Source organism: Marmota monax, unplaced genomic scaffold (genome assembly GCF_021218885.2).
Source record: "Marmota monax isolate L192 unplaced genomic scaffold, Marmota_monax_Labrador192_F-V1.1 WCK01_AAM20220418_F8-fsc00092, whole genome shotgun sequence".
Lineage (NCBI taxonomy): Eukaryota > Metazoa > Chordata > Mammalia > Rodentia > Sciuridae > Marmota > Marmota monax.
The window spans coordinates 1,273,320-1,285,821 of record NW_026692583.1 but is presented as its reverse complement, the minus strand read 5'-3'; the positions used below and the strand labels follow the sequence as shown (position 1 = coordinate 1,285,821).

General features: G+C 45.9%; 1 protein-coding gene across 3 annotated transcripts in view; it reads right to left on the bottom strand.

The window, feature by feature from the left end:
- The window catches only part of Rilpl2 (Rab interacting lysosomal protein like 2), a 35,305-nt gene extending 26,887 nt beyond the window's left edge, over positions 1-8,418 (bottom strand). For 2 of the 3 annotated variants that reach the window (XM_058579797.1, XM_046446038.2), the window contains exons 1-2: positions 7,866-8,416; positions 123-274 (exon numbers count right to left, since the gene is read on the bottom strand). In XM_058579797.1, coding sequence (XP_058435780.1) covers positions 123-274; positions 7,866-8,192 — 479 coding nt within the window. In that variant the 5' untranslated portion in view covers positions 8,193-8,416. Of the gene's footprint in view, positions 1-122; positions 275-7,865 lie in introns of all 3 variants that reach the window. The other variant, XM_046446036.2, reaches the window with a different exon arrangement.
- Between the last annotated feature and the right edge of the window lie 4,084 nt (positions 8,419-12,502).

The window sequence follows — 12,502 nt, the reverse complement described above, 5'->3', positions numbered from 1 at the left end:
GGGCCCTGCACATAGTAGGTCTTCATTAGATTTGCTGAGTGAACATGAAACAATTCTGTGGCCAGCAAGGACCTCAGGCAGGCCTGGCTGGGCAGGGGTAGCCTGCACGGCAGCAAGCCCACCTCTTGTAGCCCTGCAGCTCTTCCTGCACCACTATCAGCTGGGACTTGAGCTTGTTGCGCTCCTGCAGCACATCCCGCAGCTCCTGCAGGGTGAAGCGCGGCCGGTTGGGATCCGTCAAGTCAACCACCATTTTGTCCGGTCCCAGGTTCACCTGTAAGAAAGGATGCTACTTTAATGGTCTTCCTCATGGCCATGGATGCTCCTCCCGGAAAGGCAGGCTCTGTCCTGTGGCTCCCAGGAGCCCCAGGAGCTGAGATGGCGCCTGTTGGCAGATGGGAAAGAAGCCAAAATTCTAAGTCCTGCTCTCCAAGAAAAGATCCAGGATTCCTGGAAGAGCTGACTCCAGGACTGGAACAGACAAAATACAAACTGAGTGAGGAATATTTCCTTATGTAAGGGATGCAGACGGATCAGAGTGACCCAGTTTGGCCAGGCATGGTGGTGCACACTTGTAAGTAATCCCTGTTGCTCAGGAGGATCGAAAGTTCAAGGCCAGCCCCAGCGACTCTGTCTTAATAGGCACTCATATTTAAAATACCAGAATTGGGGCTGGAGTTGTGGCTCAGTGGTAGAATGCTTCCCTAGTATGTGTGAGGCCCTGGGTTCGATTCTCAGCACCACATATAAATAAGTGAATAAAATAAAGGTCCATCAACACCTAAAAAATATTGTTAAAAAATAAAATAAAATAAAATACCAGAATCGGGGCTGGGGGTGTAGCTCAGCCATAAAGTGGGTATTTAGCATGGGCAAGGCCTTGGGTTCAATCCTCAGCACCAAATAAGTAAACAAATAAAATGCAAAAATAAGCCAGGCATAGTGGGTGGTGCATTCCTTTAATTCCAGCTACTTGGGAGGCTAAGGCAAGAGGATTGCAAGTTGAAGGCCAGACTGAGCAACTGAGCAAAACCATATTTCAAAAAAAGAAATAAAAAGGGCTGTTGGGTGTCATGTGGTGTGTGCCTATTAGCTCAGTGACTCAGGAGACTGAACCAGGAGGATAGCAAGTTTGAGGTCAGCCTCTGCAACTTAGCCAGACCCTGTCTCAAAGTAAAAGCAAAAGGGCTGGGGATGTAGCTCAGTGGTACAGTGCCCAGGGTTCAACCCCCAGCACTACCAAATAAATATATAAATGAATGAATAATAAAAAGGACCGGGGAGGCAGCTCAGGGGTAAAGCACTCATCGATTCCATTGTTAGTACTAAAAAGTTAAAAATTAACAATTAAGAAATTAAAATTGACTCATTAATAAAGTAGCTAATGGGAAAAAGGGACACCTGTACTTTACAGCAGCATGACAGTGACTTAAAGTAGAAGGTATCACAGTGGGAACATCTTCCTGCCACCATCTTGGTAAGAGATGGTTCAGGAGAGGCTGACACTTCAGCAGCTTCTCTGCCAAGTGCTCATCCCAGGAAACATCAGAACCAGTCCAGATGGAGGCACGTCCTGCACCGTCTTCAGAAATGTCAAGGTCAGGGTGGAGGCTGGGGCTCAGTGGCAGAGCACTTGCCTGGCCTGTGTGAGGCACTGGGTTCAATCCTCAGCACCACATAAAAATAAATAAAATAAAGGTATTCTGTCCATCTGCAACTACAAAAAAGAAAGAGGGGAGGGGAGGGGAGGGGAGGGGAGGGGAGGGGAGGGGAGGGGAGGGGAGGGGAGGGGAGGGGAGGGGAGGGGAGGGGAGAGAAGTCAAGGTCAGGAACTCTAAGGAAGGCTGAAGAGCTACTCAGAGCTAAGGCTGTGGGGCCCTGGGCCAGATTGTGCTTTTTCTTTCTCTCTTTCTTGCAGTGTTGGGGGTTGAACTCAGGGTCTGACACATGCCAGGCAAACACTCTACCACAGAGTCACACCCCCACCTCCTGGACAGGATCCTGCATCAGAAAAAGAGGGGCTGGGGCTGGGGCTCAGTGGTAGAGCACTTGCCTAGCATGTGTGAGGCACTGGGTTTGATTCTCAGCACCACATATAAATAAATAAAGGTCCAACAACAACTAATAAAGTATTTTTTAAAAATGCTATCAAGAACATTATGCTGCTGATTTTTTAACAAGGACACTACATGAGCTCAGCATTCTACCACCTCTTTTCTCGGCACATGACCATTTCCTTTGTCAAGTAACAGTATGTCTTAGGAGATACACAATGAAGTACTGAGGGATAAAGGATCATAATTTCTACAACTAATTCACAAATGGCTAAGCAAAAAATAAAAATTATTCACACATACAAAACACCTGAAGATAATACCTGAATTCAGACCAAAGATACAGGTGTTCATTATACTTCCCTGGAAATTCTTCCTTAGGTTTAAAATATTTTCATACTAAAGTTGAAATAAGTATAGGTGATCGGCATGTACCTGTAGTTTCAGTTGCTCTGGAGGCTGAAGCCAGAGGATCACTTGAGCCCAGGATTTTAAGACCAACCTGGATGTGGGGTGTGGTGGCTCATGCCTTTATTCCTAGAGACTTGGGAGGCTGAGGCAGGAGGATTGTAAATTTGAGGCCAACCTCAGACACCTTAGGGAGACCTTCAGCAACTTAGTGAGACGCTGTTTCAAAATAACAATAAAATAAAAAAGGGCTAGGGATCAGCTCAGTAGTAGTGTGCTCACAGTGCATAACTGAGGCTCTGCATTCAATCCCCAGTGCCACAAAAGAAAAAAAAAAAAAGCCTTATTTTATTTTAATTACAGTACTGGGGATTGAACCCAGAGCCTCAGACAGGATAGCCACTTTCACTACCACTGAGCTACATCCCCAGCCCTTTTTTATTTGAGACAGGTTCTCACTAAATTGCCCAGGCTAGCCTTAAACTTGCAATCATCCTGACTCAGCCTCCTGAGTACCTGGAATTACAAGCATGTATCACTGCACCTGGCAGAAATGTCTGTCGATAGCAGACTGGTTAAAATGGAGATTAACATTTTGTGATCCATTTTGGCAGCTTGATAAAGACCATGTGGACCCTATGTTTGATCCTACAGAACAATGTTTTAATATCAATAAAAATGGCAGAATGGTGGGTAAACCAGATGGGGTGGCTCACTCCTGTAATCTGAGTGAGAAGAATCACAAATTCAAGCCAGCCTGGCAATTTAGCAATTCCCTGTCTCAAAACAAAATAAAAAGTGCTGAGGGTGTGGGTCAGGGGTAGAGTGCCCCTGGATTCGATCCCCAGTAGTAGGGAGGAAGATGTCATAAGGGTATCAACTAAAATGACATACAGCTATCAAAATATTGCAAGGCAAGGTGGGTACATTATAGGCTCAAGGCAAGGTGGGTACATTATAGGCTCATGCCTATAATCCTAGCAGCTCAGGAGGCTGAGGCAGGAGGATCCCAAGTTCAAGGCCAGCCTCAGCAACTTAGCAAGACTCTAAGCAACTTAGTGAGACCCCTGTCTCAAAATAACAAAAAGGGCTGGGGATGTGGCTCGGTGTTTAAGTGCTCTTGATTCAACTCCTCAGATTCAACCCTTCAGTTATTCCCCCCACTAAAATAAATAAATTAAAAAAAAAAAAATAAATAAATATATATATATATATATATATATATATATATATATATATATGAACTTTATAATTGATAAAGCTCCTTCTTCACTAAATAACATGATCTAGTCACAGGTTTAAGAAAATATTGAGCAAAATGTTCTAAGATACATACTATAATGTGATAGGAAAACACATGTGCATTCTACTGGTGATGTTCCTAATATTGCTCATTTACTGGGTAACACTCCTAATTGAGGAAGATGATACACGTTTTCTCTGGAGGTTGGTGAAATGAAAATAATTTTTTGTTCCCAGGCAAGTTCATATTCTTTTTGAAACAGAGCATAGTCCCCTCGGTGACTCCGGAACACCAAGTATAGAACTCTCAGAGGGACAATTGATAACACTGTACAATGGAATTTTTCAAAAGCTATTAAAAAAACAAAGAAGCTCTTTATATTCTGATTTAGTACAACTTTCAAGCTGTGTTAAGTGAAAATGAGCAAGAGGCCAAACAGTGTGTAGATTACAATAACATTTGCGTTTAAAAAAAGAAAAATACAGTCATATTTGCTTTTGTTTGCATAAGTCTCGGGAAGGCTTGTGGCAGTGTCACAGGCCTGTAATCCCAGTGATTTGGAAGTCTGAAGAAGGTGGATCACAGGATAGAGGCCAACCTTGGCAATCTAGAGAGACCCCATCTCAAAAATAAAAAGGACTGGGGATATAGCTCAGCAAAACGAAAGAACCCCTGGGTTCAATTCCCAGTACAAAAAAAAAAAGTATCTTTAGATACCCCAAAATTGATCATTTATCTGCAGGAGAGGAATTGAATGGGTGAGGAAGAGTGGCTTTTCAAGGCTACCACCTTTTGAGTTCATTTTTTAATTTATTGTGCTGGGGATGGAACCCAGGGCCTCCCACGTGCCAGGTACGTACGTGCTCTACAGCTGAACCACAACCCACCCCACACTCTTTTTGTTTGGTACTGAGAATTTAACATAGGGGTGCTTTACCACTGAGCTACATCCCCACCGCTTTTTATTTTTTATTGAGAAAGGTCTGGCTCAACTGCCCACGCTGGCCTCTAATTTTAAATCCTCCTGCCTCAGAATTCCTGTGTAGCTGGCTCCCTACCCCTGATTTTTCTCCCCCCCGCCACCAGTACTGGGGATTGAACCCAGGCTATCCCCATTCTTAACATGGAGGTTTGGAGTTTGGTGGGGTGCTCACACTTATAATCCCAGGGCCTCCAAAGACTGAGGCAGGACGGTCTGAAGTTCCAGACTCATCAATTTAGTGAGACACTGTCTCAAAAAGTAAAATCGGCTGGGATGTAGCTTAATGGTTAAGAATCCTTGGGGGGTTAAGAATCCTTGTGGCTCAGTGGTAGAGCACTTTCCTCACACATGCGAGGCCCTGGGTTCGATTCTCAGCACCACATATAAACAAATAAAATAAAGGTATTGTGTCCATCTACAACTAAAAATATGTTTTAAAAAAAATGGGTTGGGGATATCGCTTAGTTGGTAGAGCATTTGCCTTTCATGTACTAGGCCCTGGGTTCAATTCCCAGCACCAGAGGAAAAAAAAAAAAATCCTTGGGTTCTATCCCCAGTATAAAAAAAAAAAAAGAAAGAAAGAAAAAATAGACTGTGTACTGGGAAAAAAAAGAAAAAAAAAATGTGCCTTCTCATCTGCTGCCTGATGACGCTTTTGCACTTTGTCCCAAGTGAGAAGTCACCCAGCCCCCTGCAGACCACAGGTTCCGGGCCAAGACTTCCTCCATATCCTGTGTGTGGAGATCAATTGCCAACAGCAGTGAATGAGGGTCCTGGGCAGGTCAATGAACTTCTCTTGACTCTCCACAGACAACTGCATAAGACCCTGAGTCATCTCACATAATAGTCGCTAAGTAGAACCTCAACTACAATTCCATGGTCACTGTGACTTAGGAATAAGTGAAATAAAACAGGGAGGGGCTGGGGCTGCGTCTGTAGCTCAGTGGTAGTGTAGGTCCTTAGCAAGTGGGAAGCCCTGGATAATATATACATATGTGTGTGTGTGTGTGTGTGTACACACACACAATACTGGAGACTGAGGGCTGGGGGTATGAGATATATATACATATACTATTATATATAAACTATTATAGATAGATAGATAGATAGATATAGATAGACACAATACCTTTAATTAATTTATTTATCTTTACGTGGTGCTGAGGATTGAACCCAGTGCCTCACACATGCTGGGCAAGCACTCTACCACAGAGCCACAACTCTGACCCAATTTTTTTTTTTTTTCTGACCCAATTTTTAACTATAAAAGTAGAATAGGAGACCAGGCACAGTGGTACATGCCTGTCATCCCAGAGGCTAGGGAGGCCTAGGCAGGAGGATGGCAAGTTCAAAACCAGTCTCAGCTATTTAGCAAAGCCCTAAGCAACTTAGTGAAACCCTGACTCAAAGGGCTGGGGATGTGGCTCAGTGGTTAAGCACCCCTGGGTTCCATCCCTGGTACCAAATAAATATATAAATAAAAAATAAAAATAAAAATAGAACAGGAAAGAAAAAGCCTGTGCACCATGTAGAGTAAGGGCAAGTTTGGGTTAATTGTTTCTTGAAATTTTTGCTTCATCAATACTAGAGATTGAGGGCTGGGGTGTCATCAGCAGTGGATTCCTGCACCTTACCCAGCATGCTCCAGGCTCTAAGTTCCATCCCCAGCATGGGGGAAGAAAACAAGAAAGGACAATGATGTAAAAACAGCATTTAGTAAAACTAAAGTATAACACAGTAATATTCACTCATCTTGACTTTAGATAGGTGATTTTTAACCTATGTATACACCTGTATATCCATATCCCGATGAAGACAGGAAATGTGGGTAAAGCATTTGCCTTGCATGTGTGAGGCATCGGGTCCAATTCTCAGCACTGCACAGAAACAAATAAAAATAAAGGTCCGGGCTGGGGATGTGGCTCAAGTGGTAGCGCGCCCGTCTGGCATGCGTGTGGCCCGGGTTCGATCCTCAGCACCACATACAAACAAAGATGTTGTGTCTGCCGAAAACTAAGAAATAAAATATTAAAATTCTCAAAAAATAAAATAAATTTTAAAAAATAAAAATAAAGGTCCATCAACAACTAAAAATAAAAAATAAAAGACAGGAAATGTATAGTTATCAGTTTCCTTTCTGCCCACCTTCCCTCATTCTGCCTCCTATAACTAAAGGTTCTTACGCTTGTTCTTGAATTTTATACAAATCTACATAGGTTCTTTTTTAATATTTATTTTTAGTTTTAGGTGGACACAATATCTTTATTTTTACGTGGTGCTGAGAATCGAACCCAGTGACTCATGCATGCTAGGCAAGCACGCTACCACTTGAGCCACATCCCCAGCCCTACAGTAGGTTCTTTTTTGCGCATAATTGCTATCTTTCTTTTTTGGTTTTAAATGGACACAATACCTTTATTTTATTTATTTATTTATTAGTGATGCTGAGGATCGAACCTAGTGCCTCACACAGCTAAGCAAGTGCTCTACCACTGAGCCACAACCCCAGCCTCCTAGTTCCTTTTTCTCAAAGTGACATCTGGGAGTTTTATCTAAACTGTTGTATCACTACTCAGTTCTCTTTCATTGTTGTATAGTATTCCACTGTAGGACCACAGCACAATGTAAACAACCTATCTGTTGCAACAGAGTTCTTTCCATTTTGACAGGATCACTATTACTAAAGCTGCTCTGAATCTTCTTGTGTTTGTGGTTTGTTGTCATATGCAGTAATTTCTATTTAGTTCAAATGTATCTCTTACTCAAGTCCAGTCTCTCAAAGTGTGGTGCATCAGCGTTACAGGAAAACTGGTTAGAAATGCAGATTCTCAGGTCCCATTTCGGACTTGCTGAGTTAGGGACTCTGGGGCTGGGATCTGGTCATCTGTTTTAAGGGCAACTCAGTGTGCGAGACTGGCATGTACCCTAAAGCTTCAGGCAAGCGCTCTACCACGGAACCACTTCCCCAGCCACATATGCTAAGCTTTTAGCTGATCTAAGTCAAGGTCAGAAATGATGGAGGCTGACTTAGAACACACTCCACAGCCCGGCACCAAGTAAGTACTCAATGAATGTCAACTGTCCAATCTGAGGATTGGAAATTCGAAGAGAACTGTTTTGAGCGGCTCCTCCAACAAAGGCCAAAGACCTCCCTCGGGTGGGCGCCTCCCCCACTCACCTCCCCTTGGGCAGGCGGGCCCCGTCTCCGCAGCCCCTCCACCTCCTGCCGGAGGTTGTCCCTCTCCATCCTCAGCTCCTCTGCGGCCAGGCTGCCCTTATCCACCAGCGCCTCCAGCATCTCTAGCACGCGGACAATCTTGAACTGCAGCTGGGTCACCCGAGGGTCGCTGCCCAAGGCCATCAGCTCGCGGCCCACCACGTAGGAGATGTCGTACACGTCCTCGGTGGTCAGCTGGAAGGGGCTCTTGCCCAGGGCGCCCTCGGGCCCGGCTTCATCCACCTCTCCGTCTCCTTCCTCCTCCTCTCGCACCGGGGGCTCCTCCATGACCTCGAGTCCCCCGAGGCCACCACCGGAGTCGCTTGCTCGGAGTTTCCAAGGTTCAACTTCCTCCAGGCACCGAAAACTTTCCGCCGGGCGGAGACCCCGCCTGCCCAATCAGCACGGCCGAGGGGTGGACCCGGGAATAGCGCGGGGACTGTCCGGCGCGGACGCGGGTGCCCGGTGCTGGAGCGCGGCTGCAGGAGGTGGCCTGGGGCCGAAGGGGACAGCGAGAAGGGAAGGCGGCGGCCGAGAAGAACCGGGAGGCCGAAGCGGCGGCGAAGCGGCCAGCCCTGAGCGCTGCGGGGCTGGAGGGCGTGGCCGCGGGCCGCCGTTTCCAAGGAGACGGGGGCGGGGCGCGGGCGGCAGCGCTCACTCTTTCCGCCCGAGAACTCAGTCTTTCCAGCCCTGTGACCTGCGTGGTGCGGGGGAGGCCGGGTCACATCCGAGGGTACTCACCCGAAACCTGTAGCAGAACGGAACACAGCTGCGCCCCGGGTCCCCAAGCTGGCGTTCTGCACAGCCCCCAGGCCAGTTGTCGCCAAGACCTCGGGGTGTCTGGACTTTGCTCTGATCTGGAACAAAATGCCTGCCCTGCTCACTTTGCAGATCCCTTGGCTCCTCCGCTTTACCAGCGTCGCAACCCTGGCCAGTTACTTAGACCTTTGAACCTCGACTTCCGTCTCTGCACAATGGGGGCAATAATAGGACCTAGTGGTAGGGCAGCTGTGAGGAATATGAGGTGATGCGTGGAAGAAAGCAAGCAGTTAAATTAAGCATTCCGATAAATGTTAGCTGCGGCCACTCACAGTGTTGCACTGTTTGTAATCTCATCCTCAGGAGGCTGAGGCAGGAGGATTGCAAATTCAAGGCCAGCCTCAGCAAGTTAGCAAGTTAGCGAAATAAGACTTTTTTTCTTTAAAAAAAAAAATTGTAGAACAACTGGGGGGAAAAAAAGGCAAAAATCATCATCTGCTTTGAAACTTAGAAAGCATCTCTTTGAGGTCCCGAAGGTTGTCCCAGGAAAAAAACAATGCCACAGAGACGGCTGTTGGAGTAGAAAGAAAGGCTTTATGGAGGTCGCTGGCAACCTGGAAAGTTGCAGGGCAGAGAAGCACTGAGAAGCTGGGGCAGCCACTGAGCACCCCTCTTCCCCCGAATCCTTGCCAACAGCCAGAAAGATTCCAGACATTGGCTCAGAGGAGCAGGCATGAGTTTGTTTGTTTTGGTGATGGGGCCTGGGTGAACCCGGGAGCCCTTCACACTCCCTGCTTTTTTAGTTTTTATTTTAGGCAGAGGTCTCACTAAATGGCTGAGGCTGGCCTTGAACTTGTGATCCTCCTGCCTCAGTCTTCCAAACATGGGACTGCAGGTGTGTGCTGCCAACCTCTCTCAGGCCCAAGTTTATTGAAGGGCTAACAAAGGGAAAGGGGACACTTTCAAGGGACAGACTGAGTCCTCTCAGAGAGGATAGTGTCTCTCCTGCCCTCCAAGTTTGTGTGTACCTGTGTGTGTGTTACTGGGGGTTGGAACCCAGGGGTGCTTCAATCATTGAACTACATTCTCTGCCCTTTTTATTTTATTTTTGAATTTTTGAGACAGTGTCTCACCAAGTTGCTGAGGCTGGCTTCAAACTTATGATCCTCCTGCCTCAACCTCCTAAGTCTCTGGAATTACAGGTGTGCCACCAGCTAGGACACCTGGCCTGCCCTCCAGTTTTACTGTGAGTCCCAAGGAAGTTTCCAGAGAGTCCCACCCAGGTCCACCTTTTGACTTGTGACTGACAGCTGGATGGTATCAGACAGTCAAGTCCCCACTGTCATGACAACTCTAGGTCGCTTTGGCCCATCCTGACAGGTTCTAACTAGAACCTCTTCTTATAGATTTTAGGGGGAATTACTATTATCTCCCTGAGTTCCCAGATCTAAGGGTCACAAAAATCATCTGCTTAGGTGTAACTTGTGTTCTCCTCATCAGCATTTCTGGCCAGGCATTTAGATAACAGGTTGTTGGCTGAGGAATGTAACATAACCTGTCGGCTTACACCAGGCAGGCTGCAGGTGAAAGAAAGAAGAGAGAGAGAGAGAGAGAGAAAGAAAGGATCAGTGCAGCAAGCCCAGTTTATAGAATGATCCCCTTAACCTCATGTTCCTGCTGCTCATGTCTGTTTCTTACCAGGAAGGATGACAACTAATGCCTCAAGTCCCCTTTCCAGTCCCCTCCGGGGAAGTAGGAATATTTATTTGAGGATCAGGTCAGGGTCTCTGAGCAGAAATAAGCATTTCCCAAGAGCTTAAGTCCCACAGTCTGGTGTTTTGGCCTGACCCCAGGTAAATGCCTTGTGATGACTATCTCTTCTCCTGAGGGCAGGAAGTTCCAGTTTGGGGGTCAGTTTTTATGATGAACAGCTGTTTTCTGAAATCATCTCAGAAAAACAAGCAGGATCGGAAGAATACAGTGCAAAGGCCATCTCCAGGAGAGAGAAAGGGAATGGGAAAAAAGAAAGATGGAGTCGCCCATGGCAAGACCCTGTACGATTCCACATGCACACACATGCACACACGCAGGACCAGTATTACCGAGAATTTCCTGTTTCGTTTTGCCACCTCGGGGACTGAACACAGGGGTGCTTTACCACTGAGCTACATTCCCAGATCCACTCCCCTTTAAAAAAATTTTTGAGATAGGTTCTGGCTAACTTGCTGAGGCTGGCCTTAAACTTGCCATCCTCGTGCTTCAGCCTCTTGAGTTCCTGGGATTACTGGAGTGTGCCTTGAATATTAACAGTGTGACTTACAAAATTTGAGTAATTTGAGATTTGATTAGAGGAATTTGCAGTAGTGTGGCACGGTGGTGCATGCCTATTATCCCAGGGACTGGGGAGGCTGAGGCAAGAGGATTGCAAATTGGAGGCCATCCTCAGCAATTCGGCAGGAGTCCTTTCTCAAAATAAAAAGGACTAGGGATGTGGCTCATAGTTAAAGCACTTCTGGATTTAATCTCCAGTAACAGCAACAGAAAAAGAGGTTTGTAGTCCTATGAGGTAGAGAGCTCAGCACTGAAGCTTTCTTTGTTGTAGGCACTCTGGGGTCCTAAAATGACAATAGAGACTTCACAAGAATTAAACAAGCAATCCAGAAGCAATGGCAACAAAGGCACTGTCTTCAGCAAAGACAATGTTTTGACAGTCAAAGCGAAGCCTGGGCAAGGGTTTGGTAGCCCGTGAATCACGATGTGATAACGTGAAATGATTAAATACCAAGAAAAAAAATATTAAGCTTACTGTAAATAAAATAGGCTCTATTTACAACAATGGAATATTAGCTGTAGAAAGGAATGCAAGAACTGGAAAAAGAGCCCAGATATAAACTCTCAAATACACAGTCAAATGACTTTCAGTCATGGGCTGGAGTTGTAGCTCAGAGATAGAGCACTTGCCTCTCAAGTGGGAGGCACTGGGTTTGATCCTAGCATCACATAAAAACAAATAAAGGCACTGAGTTTATATGCAACTAAAATTAAAAAAAAAAAATGACCTTCAGTCAGGGAGTCAAGACATTTGGTGAAGAAACGAACCTCCACTCAAGTAATGGACCTGGAAAAAACGGTGATGCTGGGTAAGTGGAGGGACAGAGGCAGCCCCGGTGTTCAGGAGGCTGAGGCGGGAGGGTTGCAAGTTTGAGGCCAGCCTGGGCAACTTACTGAGTCCCTGTCTCAAAATAAAAAAATAAAAGAACACCTTGGATGTAGCTCAGTGGTCCAGCACCTGCCCAGAGTGCAGGAGCCCTGGGTTTAATCCCTAGTATGGCCCAAAAAAACTAATATCATAAATACAACTCTTGGATCCTTTGTAGAGGTTGACATGCTGTTGGCAAAATACTCTCCTGTGTTGGATAATTCTGAATGTAATTAGGAGTTATAGCAGAGATTTATTATTTTTATTTTATTTTATTATTACTATTGTTGTTGGCTGTACTGGGGATGGAACTCAGGGGTGCTCTACCACCGAGCTACATCCCCGACCTCACCCGTTTTTAAAAATTTTGAGACAGGGTTTGGCAGAATTGCCCAGGCTGACCTCTAGCATGCAATCCTCTGGCCTCTTAGGTTGCTGGACTTCTGAGTCGCTGGGATTACAGGAGTGTACCATCATCCCGGGCAGCTCCAGTAGAAGTTTTTACCCTACACACCTGGGACCACCACCAGCAGCAGCAGCAGGACATGGAAACTTTTTAGAAATGCAAATTCTTGGGGCTGGAGCTAGGTCAGTGTCAATAGAGTATTCTAGGTCCTGAGTTCAGTCCCCAGAGTGAAAT